Source organism: Elephantulus edwardii, unplaced genomic scaffold (genome assembly GCF_000299155.1).
Source record: "Elephantulus edwardii isolate Elephantulus edwardi_28Jun2011 unplaced genomic scaffold, EleEdw1.0 scaffold00032, whole genome shotgun sequence".
NCBI lineage: Eukaryota > Metazoa > Chordata > Mammalia > Macroscelidea > Macroscelididae > Elephantulus > Elephantulus edwardii.
Window position 1 is genome coordinate 7,392,283 of NW_006399782.1, and position 16,554 is coordinate 7,408,836.

The following is a 16,554-nucleotide window of genomic DNA, read 5'->3' on the forward strand; positions in this document are numbered from 1 at the left end:
CTTCCTCTCTGTCTCTCTCTGTTCCCCCCCTTTCCCTTCCCCTCCTCCTCCCCATGCCCCTGGCTCTCTCCACTCTGCATTGTGGTATCTGATGGGCTCCTTCTCAGTGCTACACAAAGGAGGGAGTTGAGGGGTCGACCCCAGGTCTCAGAGCCTCTCCATCCTCCATGTCTTGCTCCCATTATGATGTATGTATGGATGGATGAATGGACAAATGGATGGATGGACGGATGGATAGGCAAGGAATACTGGGGTATGTGTTGCCACATAATGCAGCTGGCTGACTCTTCCTTTGTGCATTTGTATAATGGACATCAGGCATTAAACTTAATAATTTAAATGGCTACATCTTTTTGGAAGCTACCTTTTGAGGGGTATCGGCCTCTCCCAGTGCCCTCTGTTGGACCCCCAGTTTGGACAGTTGAGTAGAGATTTGGCTTCCAGGGCTCGTCATCTCCTTTACTACTCTGGGCATCCTCAGACCCAGCCAGGCTTTGCCACCCCTGAGACTCTGGTAGAACCTGTCCTGGCACTGAACTTTGTATTCCTGTAAGCAGGGTGTGACAACACAGTTTGACAGTGACTGTTGTTTGACATAACCGTTGTTTGACAGTAACTGTTGGGGAGGCTCAGGCTTTACAACAGGGCTTCACTTCTTGCAGCCTTTGGGGAGAGAGGCCAAGCAGGGGAGGAGATATGAGGAGCCAGGGACAGAATCTTGTGGTGAAGTTTGTAAGGTGAAGTGTTGCAGACCAAGGGTGAAGGCCTGTTCCCAGGCCTTCGGTTGTCTCCCAAAGCCACTACCTTGTTCTGCTGCTCCTACCTGGGCCAGTCAGGGCTGGGGCTAGGGAGGCTGGGAGATTTAGGATGCTTGTTTGTATGAACCGTGTAGCCCTGGAAGACCTCCGGGCTCCAAGTCTGTGGGGAGAAGAGAATTGGATACGTGGAGTTTTTGCCTCTCACCTGGCCAGGCATCTCTGTCCTGGGAGGAATGAGCAGCTGTCCACTTGAGCTTATCTGATTGGGCTCGCTTCTGTTGTGTTGCTCTCCAGAAAGAAGAGAAGGCCATGATCGCTAAGATGAATCGCCAGAGAACCAACTCCATCGGGCATAACCCGCCACACTGGGGGGCCGAGCGCCCCTTCTACAACCACCTGGGTGGCAACCAGGTCTCCAAAGAGATGAAGCGAATGGTGAGTGCCTAGCAGGTGGGTGGGTATGCGGGCAGTATTCCCCAAGGCTAGAGCCTTCCATAGAGCTGGTGGCTGGGCCAGGCCCCTCTTGTTTGCCTGAGGGAACACACAGATTCAGAGAAGGAAAAGTTGGCAAGGCAGCTCACCCCAGCTTTGGACTAGGAGCCAGCACTGCTGACTTCTGGCCCCAGGCTCTGTCCATGAGCCACAGTGTCTTTTGGCATGCCTAATTTGGCTTAGCAACAGGGCCGTGAGGCCTCTTCCCCCCGCCCTCTTGGCATAGTTTGCTGGTGGAGGCTGGAAGCAGGCCCATCTGGCGAGACTTGGGGTTCAGGGCCTCAGACTGACTCCTAATGATGTCTGGAGATGCCTTTGGGATTTGGGTGGGTACAAACTCCCAAGACTCCCTTCTGGTACCTTCTATTACTGCATTTTCCAAGCAATTGAAACCACATATTTGAACTAATTGAAACTCAGTTGCACAGAAACCATCTTAGCGAGTTTTTGGACAGTGCCAGGTGATAGTCTGCTTTGCCCTCTGTGTTGAGAAACACCCCTTAGTCCCCAGAAATAATTCCAGCCTTCTGGGATGGTGGGAGAATAGGGAGCTCTGGTGGCCCAGTGGATGGGGAGTTGCACTGCTAGCTCATTGTCAGGCAGTTCAAATCCATCAGATTCTCTGAGGAAGAAGAGTGGGCAGAATCTTCCTATGCTGTTTACAGACTATGAAAATCCACTGGAGGGTCAGCCATGAGTTGGCTCTGCCTCCACGGCAGTGAGTTGCTGAGGTTGGTGAGAGAACACGAGTGAGTGGAGATCATTGTGGGATGTGGCTACCATCTTGCAGAAACCTGCCTGTCTTGGGGTACAGATACCTCCAGCCTTTACAGCACATACTTGGTTTGTCACTGTGGTAGAGAGATGATTCCGGGGGGTGTAAAGAAGAGGAAGAGGGATGGGGGAAACTCTAACATAGAAGCAGTGTTTGGGTTTGGCCTCAGAGCTTTACCTCCATGTCCTGGGCACATGCCGCTGTGCCGGGGTAGCTGTGCTTCCTCCATGGAGGGTGAAGGGTCACCTCACAAGAGCTCTGTTCTCCCAGAGCCAGGAAAGGGAACGAAGTGGGGCAGGAAGATCCAGGAGGTTGGGGTCTGAGGATCAGGTGGGCATTAAGGATAGACTCCCGGAGCTCTGGTGGCCTAGTGGCAAGAAGCTGCACTTGCAATCCCAAAGGCACGCGGTTTGAATCCACCAGATGCTCTGCTCGAAAAGGAGCAGTAATCTCCTCCTGTGCCAGTTGGATCCGATTTGACGGTACATTAAAAAAAAAAAAGATAGACTCTAAGGGTATCCAGGGAGCTCTGGTGGCCTCCTGAATAAGGACTGGCACTGCCAGGCAGTGGGTAGTCTACTCCCGTGTGATTTAAAGCCTCTTTCAAAAAAACCCACCAAACTCTGGGAGATCAACTATGAGTCCATTCTGACTCCCTGGTAATAAAAGTGAATGATGATATGCAAAAGATTTGCACTGGTAGCCCAGTGAGTGAGGAGTTGTGTTGCTAACCTGTAGTCACATGATTCTAGCGCCCCTCCGGGGAAAGATAGATGGCCTCCTCTTGTATGATTTACTCCCTGGAAGGTCAGATGTGAGTTGATTCTAATTGGCTAGTACGTAACAACAACCGTGGATGACTAGCTGAGTCAGACAACAGATGAAGTCCAGGCACTAGACTTTGTCAGTAACAGGTAGCAGCTGACAGCAGCCTAAGCAAGATACACAGAACGCAAACCTAAATCCAAGCCCTCCACTGCACATTTGGAGGATAAACAATTTGCAGAGGGACCACCCTGCCCCCGAAGCTTTTAACATGTGTGTCCACAGACCTGCGTGGGCCACCAAGCCTCCAACCATCACTCCTTCCCCACTGGGCCCTCCCAAATCTGGGAGCAGGGGGCAGACCCTCCTGGAACAGTCTCCATACACTCTGCACCCACATCACCAGGATGGGTGGGTGAGAAGAGGGTGGGCGAGGGGAGAGAGGAGAAGACTGTAGACGAGACTAGAGAGATGGGCAGAGAATGAGGCTCATTCAGACAGGAACAAAAAAGGAACAGGAAGACACAGAAACGTGGAGGAGCAGGGAAGGAAAAGATGATGGTGGAGAAGGTGGCAGGGGCCGAGCGCAGCTGCAAGTAGGGAACTCCAGGGCCAATCACTTTTTCTGTTTAGAAATGTTTTTAAAAGTGCTGTTTAGTAGAAGCGGAAACTAATGATTTCAGAGTCTCCAAGGAGGCAGTTTGGAGCATAAGCATCAGTTTGGCAGAAATATTAATCATTGTTAGGACAAGGAACTTTGGAAGAATTACCAGATGGCCTGTAATTGGGGAAAGGACTCCCAGGGGTGGGCGACTGCCAGGAAGGCTCGTTCAGTGGATCAGAGTTGGGTGTTGGTTGTGCTTCACCTGATGGGGAAGGGATAAACTTCAGAAGAGCCAGGGCAGAGGGGGCCTGAAGGAGAAGAGGTCACCACCCAGTCAACACAGTTAGGAGCTAACCTCAAAGTCCAGCCTCTTGACCCCAGCTGGCCTGGGCAGGTTTAGAAGCTGCCAGGTTGTTCACCATTGCCGTTTTACATTAAACTTGTTTGAATTCTTTAAAGAAAAACATGCAGAAGCAGAGCTTTTACTTTGACTTGCCAACATTCGAGTGCTGTTTTTATGTTTTGGTTTTGTTTGGGGTTTTTTTAAATCCTGTTTCACTGAAATTGGGGCCAATGGTGTGAAACTTTATTAAAGCAGGGACAGAGAGCAGGTTAAAAAGGTAAAGGTCCAGACATAGCTCACTTCACTGCACCTCAGTTCATTGCACTTTGCAAATATTGCTTTTTCATTGTTGTTGCTATTTGTGTTTTGGGGTCTTTTTTTACAAATTGATAGTCTGTGGCCACCATCAATGCAAGTCTGTTGACACAATTTTTCCAACATCACGTGCCCACTTTGTATCTCAGATCCTTTATTCCTGTGCTAGCCACCTTTTAATAGTTCTTAACAACATTTCAAACTTTCTCATAATGCTACATCGTCAACCTCAGGACAGTGTAACTTGATAAGTACCAGAGAACCCAGGAATGAGTGGGCTCTTTGTTGTAATGGTCTGGGCCCACACTTCACCGTTATCTCCACGCTGTGCCTGGACTAATGCAGCAGGTTATTCTTGAACTCTGGTCCCAGCTGTCACTGTGCTTTTACACATAGTGCTTAGCAGAGCTAGTTTGGTTTATTTAGGAATGCATGAATGTTTTAAAGTTATTTAATTAGAAAGAAAAATAACAGTAGAAGCATGCGTGGGCTGATAACCACCCAGGCAAGCCCAGGGAAACTCTCCATCCCGACTGGCCCGAGGGTTTGGGGATACAACAAGTACCTCACCATGGCAAAGTGTGCCTGAAAGAGAGCCAACAGCCTTGCTGGCACGCGTGAGGTGGGTGAGACGAAGGGCTAGCGTCATCTTCCACTTGAAGCTCAACAGCGCCAAATCGGAAATCACTGAAGACCCCTAAGTAAGGCTCTTTTCAGAAGTGCTGAAGCCGAAACCAACAGGACTTCACCCAATGGTCCTCCTGGCCTCCTGCAAAGTGATTGGAGCAGATTGGAGCCCAGTCTGTGGGACCTTGTTCTTAATTTCCCTTCTGCTGTGGTTTATGAACCAGGGTGTTTCATGGGCCTGCTATTCACTCACCACCCCAGCCAGAGGCTGTGCTGTCCACACCACTGCAGAGCCCAGCATGGTTAAGAGACCCTGTTAGCTTCCCACACAGCACCAGATGGAAAACCAGACCCTTAATTCCAGTGCCAGTGAATGACCAAAGGGCTCCAGAGACAGCCTGAAGCAGGTATCTTGTCTTTTTCTTAATTGTGATTTTAATGAAAGTTTACAGAAAAGTTGTTTGCATTCATTCATTATTGCACATTTTCCTCCTGTCCCTCCAGTTCTTTTTTTTTTTTTTAAGTATTCACTCATTGTTGCATAGCCAGTTTCTTTTAAATGGCTAGATGTCTTTGTTAGTTTTTTCAGAGCAGCTTAACTTTCCATGGGAAAAGTGGATGGACTTTAGCAGGCCATCGCCTCCTGGTGTGCCACAGAGAGCTCTGCCCTTCCGGGCCTCAGCTGCCCCGCCAAGCCCCGAGGGATCCTGGGGACATCTGGGATGGACGTGCCCCAGAAGGGAGCAGCCACTTGATGCTGAGTGCAGCCTGTGCAGGTAGAGAGGGCAGACATGAATGAGACAGAGGAAGGAGAAGTCAGTAACGTGGGCTGAGCCTGGAAGGAGAGCTGGCAGCGCTCTGAGGATGGGCAGAGGGACCAGGCTTGTCTGGGCAGAGAGCGACCAGGATGAGCAGCCTGGGAGGAGCGCCAAACCCACAGCTGGACACTTGGATGTGACACGGGTGATACTGAAGGCCCCAAGTCTCCTTGTTGCCATGGAGAAAGCATGTCTCTTTCAGTGAGTGCCTCTCCACATCCTACCATTCTCAGTTTTCTTGGGTGGTCATAACAGAAATACTGCAAGGAAGTGGGCTTTAAAAAGTAGATCTTCCTCTTCCGGAGACACTGTGTAGAGGCCTTAAACATGGTGCAGCGTCTGACCTACCATCATTGGCTGTCCTACAACACAGCCTCTAATAAAACTAGGCTGTCCCGAACCCCTGGTGATAGAATTGTTTACCTTTATACCAAGAAGGTTGGGAAAGCATGTGGTGTGTGCCCAGGCTAAGTGGGGTTCGTGCTGTGAGACCAAAAGTTCTCATGAGGTTGTCAAAAGACAAAAATAAACATGTCAGCAGAGCTTACAGTGGGTCCATGTGTGCTAAGTGTGTCCGTGACAGGACCAAGCATGCTTTCCGTACTGAGGAGCAGAGAATTGTTGTGAAAGTACTAAAGGCACAAGCACACAGCCAGGAAGCTAAATAAGAAATGGTGCTTCTTTTGATTTGTCCTGTAAAAAAAATCAAAGAACAGAAATTACAGAATTACAGTTGTGGAGACTGGAAGTCTCAATCTGAGCATCGATTCTTGTCTGTAAGTGGCCCCAAGTTTTACGTGGCTTGTAGTCAGTTCCTGCCATGCTCTTCCCGCATATGTGCCACTGTCTATTCTGCTCTTAAATAAACCACCACTCAGAAGGAATTAACTTTAGGACCCAACTGACTCTAGTCTTGTCCTCCTTAACAAACACCCTTTTCCAGAAAAGACCGCCTTCCTAAGTACACCAGTTAAAACAGACTTCAGTGTAAATTTGAGGGAAGCGATTCAATCTCCATAATATTCCTCATTTCCCATTTTTGAGAATCCCCCTCTCTGCCCCAACCATTCAGAACCTGACACACACATGCCTTTCTGCACACTGTATAAATTAGCTCGGAATAGGGCTTTGAGGTTTGCAGCCTATAGAATTTCTTCTCTCTGCCACCTCTACCCTGTGTCATGAACAACACAACAGTCATCAAAACAGGGCAAGAAGATTCTTACTTCCTGAGTCCCCAGCCAACCTGGCCCTTAAAAGAATACTTAAGATACCAGAAATGCTGTTGCAGGTAACAGGAACTTCTGCTTTCTTACTGCGGAAATTGTGAACTCCCAGTAGATCGGCTGCGTGCTCAGCGTGTGTGCGGTGCATGCGGGCACTTGTGTGGATAGGCATGCATCCACGCGCTTGTGTGGGACTGAGTTTGTGTGTGCTTGCACATGTATACCCAGGTGTGAGTGCGCGTGAGTGTGCATATGTGCACAGATGTGTGGGAATGAGCAGCCCGTGATTTCCCCGAGCGAGTGGGAGAGGCCTTCTGAAGCCCAGGGTCCAGGAGGCGAGAGAGGAGGAGCTCCGTGGAGCCCGGTGTGGGTACCGGAAGAGCTCAGATACCTGGCTTGTTCAGGTGCATGAAATGAATTCACAGTGTATCAGGCATTGAGTGAAAAACGTGCCCTGGAGGAAGAAGGCTGTGCTGTCAGATGAAAGGAGGGAGAAAAGGAAGAGAGAGTGCCCTAGTGAGAGACAGCAGCCTCTGTACCCAGCCTGTCCAGGCTCCACAGTGACCTGCACAGAGAAAGCAAGCCCTCCCTCAGCACCCCGCTCCTGATGGCCTCGTGTTTTCAGTCTCTCTGTTCTCATACTCGTCTCTTTATCACTCTGTCTCCCTTTCTTTTAGGGCTTTGAAGACCCAAAGGACAAGTAAGTAACATGTTCCTCTTTATTCCTGCTCCCCTGGGCTGGAGGATCTCTCTAAATTTGCTTTATAACTCAGATTCCCCCACTCTCCGTGAAAGGTAATCCCACCCACAATCCTAGCTGGGAGTGGACAGGGCCCATCCTGGCTGATAGATGGTCAACCAGTGTCCCCAGATTCCAGAATTCCAGGCTTCCTGGCAGAAGGATTGGGACTTAGAACTTCCCATTTGATCACACACACAGACCACATGTACATGTGTACAAACACAAGTGCACACGACGAAATGCCATTACACACATGTGCATTATGTGTGCATATGCACGCAGGTATAGAATGTATGCCACACGCATGTGCACATAGTCCCCTCTGGAAAATGCGGCCCTCCCTCACTGGTCACCAGCCTCAGACCACAGCCCAGTGGCCCTGAGGAGATGCCTTCCTCCTCTCAGGACCGTCAGAAGTTCTGCTTAACATCTGGACATCTCTCTGAGAAATAGGCTTTTGAAATCCAGCATCCAAAGATCATGAAACCTCTCTCCCGAAAAGTTCCCTGATCGTGTAGAGTCCAGGCTGCTCAGAGTCCCAGCAGTGGCAGTGTTGCCTCTGAAACCTGCCTTCATCATTGGAGGGAGAATCAGTAGGAGAATAAAGAGCAGAGAAAAGGCAGTTAAACCTGCAGTAATAATTGAGAACCACCTACAAAACACAGGCCAGTATGAAGTGACCAGGGGGGCTAGAGAAGCTGTGTTGTCACTGAGGCGCTCCGTTATGGATCCGTTGTGCTCCGTTGTGCCTCTAGCCTGTAGGGAGCTCTGTTGGCCTAGTGGTAAGAAACTGTGCTGCAATACCAAAGGCATGCTGTTCAAATCCACCAGCTGCTCCATAGGAAAGGATGGCCAATCTCCTCTCATGAGACTAAACTGCCTCTGAAAGCTCATGGACTCAGCTCCTTTCTGGCTTGACGGTACAGACAGCTGCCTTCTGCTCCTGTGTGTGGGAGCCAGGAACACAGGCCACCATGTCTATGTCTAGTGGCCTTGCCTCCAGCCCAGCTCGCCTAACCTGAGTAACTGGGTGGTGTTAGGCCACAGGTCTTGTCTGAGCAACCCAAGTGCAGGGCTCCTCTGAGGACACCCTGGTGGTCAACCCATCTGTGTCTGCACCTCCCACCACACAGGAATGCCCAGGAAAGTGCAAACCCTGAGGACGAGGTGGACGAGTTCCTGGGCCGCGCCATCGACGCCAGGAGCATCGACAGGCTGAGATCTGAGCATGTCCGCAAATTCCTCTTGACCTTCAGGGAGCCTGACTTAGAGAAGAAGGTACCACACCGCGGGGGGGGGGGGGGGCAGGAGGCCCCAGTGAGGCTGGGATGTCCTCCTCCCATGTGTCCAGCACTAGGGAAGAAGCTTCAGTTTCCCCATCCCTGATGCTCCAACCCATTGGATAGGAATTCAGAGAAGACTCCTAGACCAGAAGGGATAGTATGATGGTTTTTTTAAACTTTATATACCTCAGTTCATTTATCTGGGAAATTTAATAGGGTTGTGGTAAAAATTTAAGTTAGTACGTGTAAAGGGAGCTCTGGTGGCTTAGTGGCAAGGAGCTGTTCTGTCAACCTAAAGGCACACTGTTCAAATCCACCGGCTGCTCCGGGGAAGAAAGATGAGCAGTCTCCTCCCGTGTGATTTACTGCCTCTGAAAACCTACTGGAGGGTCAGTTATGTTCCAACTCAAAGGTCTGTAACAATAACAGTAACATGTAAAATACAGAAAACAGTACCTGCTACATCACAGATGCTCACTGAAGGCTGATGCTCCTTCTATTGTTGTTGTTATTATCATCCTCAAATGGGCTGCGTGGCTTGCTTTGGTCACATTGAAACCTCAAAGAATTAAAATTGAAAAGGACCATCTTGGTCTTTATGCTCCATACCTTTAAATTGTGAATGTAAAATAGGCACTCAGTTATTGAAGGCTTGCTGTAGGCTACTCAGTGAAAGGGGGACAGAGCCAGGCCCCAGGGCAGTCAGTCTGTCCCCGAGCCCCCCACCCAGTGCGTGGGTGAAATGGGCTCTCTTGCCAGCATTAAATTAGGCACACCCAATTAGGATGCATAATTTCTGAAACAACTTCATTCCCCAGCAGTGAAAGGGAGTCTCGGGGTGATGCAGACAGGTGAGCACTTCCCTGCTGACTAAAAGGCTGGTAGTCTGAATCTACCCAGAGGTACTTGTAAAGAAAGATTTGGTAATTTACAAGTTACCTGTGGAAAATTTTATGAAGACATAAACTCTGAAAGACATGGGATTGGAATGACTCGGCTGCAAGTGGTTCTCTTTTGTTTGCTCTGTCACCAGCTGTGAATGACTCACTCTGGTGGGCTCTAGCTGGACTGACATGCAGTAGTGCAGCTGGGCGGAATGAGGGGGGTTTGGGACCACCAGTCTGAGCTCTTTGACTTGGACACACCCGGAGTGCTCATCTCTGACAATAATGGCAAAAGAACTTTCTTTGGAGTGGGGGAGGGGGCTGTTGTGAAATCTCAGCATGTTTCCAGGCATGCAGGTGGTGCCCAGGTTGCAGGTTGCTCTGGTGGCCTGGTGGGTAAGACACTGCACTGCCAACCCAAAGGCAGCCAGTTCAGATCCACCAGCTGCACCATGGGACAAGCACACTATCTCCTCCTGAGCAATTTACAGCCTCTGAAAACCTTCTGGAAGCTTAGCTATAAATCGGTTCCGACTCAGCAGCACACAAGGGTGCTCAGGAATTTTCAGTCAAGGCCACGGGGGATTTACTGTAGCAGAGACTGGCCTGCAAAGAGTGACTTAAGTTCTGAGGCCCCTGCCTCCCCTGCCTTCCGGTGGCATGGACTGGCTTCTTGTGACCTCATTCCAGGGTGGTCCCTTGAGTCTCATCTGTCCTGAGAGTGGGCTGCAGAGCTGACTGCCCAGATGTGTCTGAGGTGGTGCGGGCTGGAGGAGACTTGGTCTGGGGTCTGCTTCTCACTCACCTTGTCCATTTCTTCTCAGTACTCCAAGCAGGTGGATGACCGATTTGGTGCCTATGTGGCATGTGCCTCACTCGTCTTCCTCTTCATCTGCTTCGTCCAGATCACCATCGTGCCCCAGTAAGTATCCACGTGTCTCCTAGAGGCTCTCATCTGGGTGCTCCAAGATAGAGGGGGTGCAGTGGAGGAAAGACAAGAAGGAGCTTAAGCTTAACGTGCTTGGTGCTGAGAGGCTCCTGAAGGTGTCCAGGGGGAGCCTGAAGAGCAGGCATCTGACTCATGGCCGGGAGAGAGGGAGGTGAGGGCTCATTCTGGTGACATGGCACTGCCCCTCGGCTGCTGGGGGACGCCTTTCCCCCACCCCCGAACCGCCTCAGACAGAACCTCCACTACTCCTAGGCCCACCCAGCTTCTTCACCTGGCTTGTCTCTGAGAGACCTTTGGTTCTTGAGGAAAAAAATCAATTCAGTGTCGGAAGATGAAGATTTCCCACTACCCTGGACATTTCGAAGAATGTATTTCAGGTTCTGAGTGTTTTTCTCAAAGACATGCTCCTGAACTTCAGAAGATTAGAAGATCAGCTAGCTATCTTGCAGAGGGAGGCCTGCAGTTTCTGTGTTTACCACCTTCAAGTGGGCAGTGGGCTTTGGAAACAAAGGTGTTTGTTAAATAGTCTCTTACATTTAAAGGCAGGAAGGTACTTTCTATATATGTGTAAGTATGTGTGGAGCTCTGGTGGCTTAGTGGTAAGGAATTGTGCTGCCAACACAAAGGCATACAGTTCAAATCTGCCAGTCTTCTGCAGTCTCCTCCTGTATGATTGACTGTCTTTGAAAACCTGCTGGAAGGTAGGCTGTGAGTCTATTCTGACTTGAGAGTACTCAACAGCTATACATACACACACACACACACACACACACACACGTGTGATATATATATATATATAACTACTGCAAGCAATCCAGTTCTGCTCCTACTGTTGCTACTGGACAATAGATGTGCCCCATGTGTTTTCCAAGATTGTAAATATTTACAGAGGCGGGTTGCCCCAGCTTTATCCCAGAGCTGATGGGTTCAAACCATTCACCTTTCTGTTAGCAGCTGATAACTTTAACCCCTGTGCCACTGGAACTCCAGAACATAAAGCCCACTGCCTCATCTTTCTCCTGTAGGGTTTGAACTACCAAACTTTGGGTCAGTTACCTAACCCTCGGCTCACTACGCCACAAAGTCTCCATTACTATGTGTGTGTGTGTATGTGTATTGCTATGTGTTCACGTTAGCGAGAAAGCCTTAGTGATCGACTTAGGAAAATCAGCCGATTGAAAGCCCTGCGGCTCTTGACATTCTGGTGTACAGCCAAGCCTGGGGATGGTGAGGGACCGGCAGCATTTCCTTCTGCTGTCCGTGGCTTACCACGTGTGGGAGGCTGACAAACGACAGCTAGCAGTGACAGTGTGTGTACACACACAGACGCTTTAGCACTCATTACGCAATCCTTCAAATGTACAAGAAAGTAATTAGTAGACTCAACACCGTAGAACTGTCCTCTGTTGAGGTTGGCGTATGCCGTTGAGTTGGAACTAACGCGTAGCTGGCCCTCCAGTGGGTGTTCAGAGGCTGTGAATCGCACAGGAGGAGACTGCCCATCTTTTCCCCACAGAGCAGCTGGTGGCTCAAACCCCTTGCCTTGGGGCTAGCAGTGCAACTCCTTACCCGCCAGGCCACCGAAGCTCCCTATCTTCTAGATAGAACGATCTTCCAATATTTGTTTCATCTCATTTTTTAAAGCCAATTGTAAACAAGACACTTCACTCCTGAAAACCTCAGTAAGCTCCTCAGGTTTAAGGACTATTCCCACATAAACCACTGTAACTTCTACACCAGAGTTAACACCCATTCTCTACCAGTGTCTAATACCCATCTCATAGTCAGATTCCCCAGATTGTCCCAAAAATGTCAGGACCTACTTAAGACCTTCTGGCTGTATTTGGTTTTATCTCATAAATCATGTTTCATCCAGAAGAGTCCCTTCACCCAACACCTGCTATTTTTTTATTTTTACCTCATTTTAGACTGACAGAAATGTTGCAGAATTTGTACAGATATTCCTCATATACCTGTCACCTGGTTTCCTAACTCCAGTATAGTTATCAAAGCCAGAGAATGAACACTACATACGTTACTTTTCATTTTATCAATTTTCCCTAATGTCCTTTTTCTGTCCCAGGAACCAATCCAGGGACTTAACTGCTTTTAGTTGTGGCATCTTCTCCCTGCTATCCAGTCTTTCGTGGTTTCTTCCTCTTTCATGGCCTTAGTATTTTTTCGAGTACCAGCCTCTGAGTTTCTAGAATGTCTTAGGTTGAGTTTGCCTGATGCTTCTCCTGACTAGATTGAAGATTTGACTAAAACACCACCAGAGTGATGTCCTCAGTGCATAATCTCAGGAGGGTCATGATGTTGATGTTGTCTTATGCCCAATACATCTTATTTTGAATGGTATTTATACCTGAAGACCTGCCCTTTATATCTGTAACTGCTGTGACACTATCATGATGCCACAGGTACAGTCCCTATGGGCTCCACCTGGCTGTTCAGCAAAGCCATTGTCCCTTGCATTGAGCCTGTGCAGAACGGTGGGGCTCTGAGCTCTTATTTCAGGTAGTTATTGTTGGTAGTTGCCATTGCTTCAGCTCTGACTCATGGTGCCTCTGTTCTGTGTCTGTCTTCGTAATTGTTGATACATTTAAGTGAGCGTTTATAGCTACAGTGTGTTTGGAGTGCTTTACAGGCTACAGGATCATTTTCTGGCTTTATATTTAACAATATTCTGTTGTGATCCACAGAGTATACATTGCGTATGTTTTTGAAGTAGATCGCCAGGCTTTCCTTCCTAGCTCCACTGAAACTGCCCCTATGGGTATCCTTGCTGATATGCTAGTGTTTTGTATAACATCTTGTTTGAAATGCTAATGGCATAGGTTCCAGTGTCACTGCAACATACAAGCTTCCACACAGTACAATAGGTTAACAGCCAGTGGATAGATTATTGTTGTTGTTGTTGTTGTTGTTGTGTGATGTCGAGTCAGCTCCAGCTCATAGCATGCACAACAGAACAAAATCTGGCCTACTCCTACACCATCCTTATAAGCTCTACAGTGTGTAAGCCATGGTTGCAGTCACTGTACCCTTCAGCTCATGGAGGGTCCTCTCCTGATAAGAGGCCCAAAATATGTGTGACCTCGTCAACTCTCAGGAGCAGGAGTGATCTCTCTGTACTTCTTCCAAGATACATTTGCTTGATTGTTTTATAGACCACAGAATATTTAGTATTCTTTGTCAATACCACAGTTCAAAGGCATCAATTCTTCTAGCATCCTTACTGAACAGCCAGCTTTCGTAGGTATATGAAGCAACTGGAAAATACCATGGCTTGATGCAGCTGTGCCTTAGTCTTTAAAGTGACATCCTTGCTCTTTGGTGCTATAAAGAGGTACCTGGCAGCAGATTTGCCCAATGCAACACATAGAATCCCCCTTGTTTCTGTATGGATGTAGAGCCATGGGTATACACAAGCACCCTAGACTTTCTATCACAGTACACTTCACATTCTCCTTAGCTTGGGTGCATCAGCCTGCTTCATGGCCATGAATGCTCTTCTGCAGCAAAGAATGGGGCTTGAGTTATTCCAGCCTCTCTCTGACGCCTTGGTTCCCTCTCTCTCAGGCCCTGGCAAAACTCATTCTCTTGTCTTCTCTCTAGGAAAGCTTTAGAAGGCAGACTGGTTTAAAGGAGGTTCTTTCCCTCTGAAGAGAATTCTTTTTCCTTACTGCTTTTAGTTTAAGTCAGCCAACTGCTGGCTTCTGGAGAAGCTGGGAACAAAGGAGCTGTTTTAATGCCTCCCAGAGGGGTTCACCTGCCCTTTCTAACCTCCCTTTGCCTCACAACTAAAGCCACTCTCCTTCCATAGAAAGAAGGAAGGGACCTCAACAGCCTCCTGCTGGCGTGGAAGGGTTTGCCCTACCTCGGGCCAGCCCTTTGCCTCCGGAGTACCAGCTGGAAGACTGAAAGTCAATTCCAGCTCTATTGTCTGTAGATTTCTTTCCATGCTGGCCAAGCCGTTAAAATCACCTGTGATCCACCTCTGAAATGAGGGACTGGGGCGAGGCCCTTGCATTTTTCTTATTAACAGGGAGAAGAACAAAAGCTGTGTAGGACTTGTTGCTGGGCTTGGCAACTAGAAGGGGACAGCATTTAGAAACTAGGTCCTTTCAAGGACCTATCGCCACAGCTTCTCACAGAGAAGCCTTTTAGCAGGTCTCAGCCTTTGTGGGCCTATCAGGCCATGACACTAGGAAGAAATAATCAGGTGATTTTAAAAATGGATCCTTCTAAGCTAAATCAAGCAGGTTTGCAGATTCTCACCATTGGGCCAATGGACAGCACCATGATATATGGAGAAGAAATTGAGGTTCTTAACAATTTCAGCTTGCTCGGTTCCACAGTCAACACTCTTGGCACCAGCAGTCAGTAAATCAAGACGAATTGTATTGGAGAAGTCTGCTATGAGGGTCCTCTCTAGAGTACTAAAGAACAAGGTCACTCTAGAGACTAAGGTGTGCCTGATCCATCTAGGCCATGGTCTTTGTAGTTACTTGCTATGCATCAGAGGGCTGGACAACAACTAAGGATGATAGAAGAAGGATCAATGCCTTTGAGTTTATGGTGCTGGAGAACAGTGTTGAACATACCGTAGATTGTCAGGAGAACAAGCAGGTCTGTCCTGGAAAGGGTAAAACCAAGTTTCTCCTTGGAGGCAAGGATTTAGAAGCTCACTCTCACTTATTTTGGGCACGTGGCCAGGAAGGACTAGTCCTTGGAGAAGGACATCATGCTTGGAATGGTGGAGGGACAACGCAGGAGAGGAAGATCCTGGATGAGATGGGTTGACACAGTAACTGGGGTGGGTGGTGGGGTTAGATGTGTCGAAGTCAGTTGGAACTGGCTCAGGATAGGGCAGGGTGTAGAGCTCTTCTACACAGGGTCACTAGGAGTTGTGGGCTACCCAGTGGCACATAACAAGAGACAAGGAACATAATGACCAGATGTCTGCAGCTCTCCATTTGCTGCAGTGCTGCTCCCTTGAGGACTTGACAGGAGCAGTGGAGGGCAGGAACCAGCATGTCTGTGGGGAGGGTTTCTGATGGGCTGCATGACCCTGGAAGCACGTATCACTAAGTCACTAGCTGGGAAGATGGGGCAGTGGGGTCAGGGGAAGTTGAGCAACTCTGCCTCCTTGTTGGGCGTTTGCAGAGCCTGGATCCTCTGGAGCTGAGAGGCTGGGCACAGCCTCTCCTCTGTCCCCATCACCTTTCAGCCCATCCACCAGAATCCCTCAGCCTCCTCTCTATTTCCAGCTCCGTGTTCATGTTGAGTTTCTACCTGACCTGTTTCGTGCTGCTGATCTTGGTGGTGTTTGTGTCCGTGATCTACTCCTGCGTGAAGGTGAGTCCAGCTTCCTTCCTAAGTCCTCAATCATGGCTCCTCCTTCCTCCCAGCCACCCTCCCAGGACCCCACCTGCCATGCTTGGGGTGGTGGGGGTGTAGTTTGTCAGGGGCAGCCTTCTTTCTATTGGTTATTTTCATTAACCGTAGCAAATCTTTGTGACAAGAAGATGCTGTTGCTGTCTCTCTGTCCATCCCCTGGGGATTAGGTGGGACAGAGGAAGGACATCAGCTACAAAGCTCTGCGTGGAGAGGTGCCCAGTAAACATTTGTGGACGTGTAATATCATCACCTGTCAGCATTTTCTCAGGGCTGTACGATTTTCCCTGGAAGGGATAGTAGAAGAGTCTAGAAGTTAAGCCCCCATGATACATTTGAGTGTTGCAGCCCAGAGGGCTCAGTGTTTCAGTTGAGGCCTCACAGCTGACTCATGTCGACACTCGTTCAGAACTGGGGGCTGCTGGCTCCTCATCCCATATTGTTCTTCTGAGCCTCCTCTTGGCCATGTGGCATCCTTCGATGGGATCTGACCACTGGCCATTCTGGTCTGCTTAGAAATCAGGTAGGTTCCTTCTCCAGCGGGTGAGGGAGTTCTCTCTTGGGGGAGCCTGG

At 49.0% G+C, this 16,554-nt stretch overlaps 1 protein-coding gene across 1 annotated transcript in view; it reads left to right on the plus strand.

The window, feature by feature from the left end:
• Window positions 1-16,554, plus strand: part of ADCY5 (adenylate cyclase 5) — a 227,328-nt gene that overhangs the window by 176,834 nt on the left and 33,940 nt on the right. The window contains exons 8-12 of the mRNA XM_006884227.1: window positions 1,053-1,193; window positions 7,401-7,423; window positions 8,599-8,743; window positions 10,457-10,554; window positions 15,855-15,942. Coding sequence (XP_006884289.1) covers window positions 1,053-1,193; window positions 7,401-7,423; window positions 8,599-8,743; window positions 10,457-10,554; window positions 15,855-15,942 — 495 coding nt within the window. The remainder of the gene's footprint in view (window positions 1-1,052; window positions 1,194-7,400; window positions 7,424-8,598; window positions 8,744-10,456; window positions 10,555-15,854; window positions 15,943-16,554) is intronic.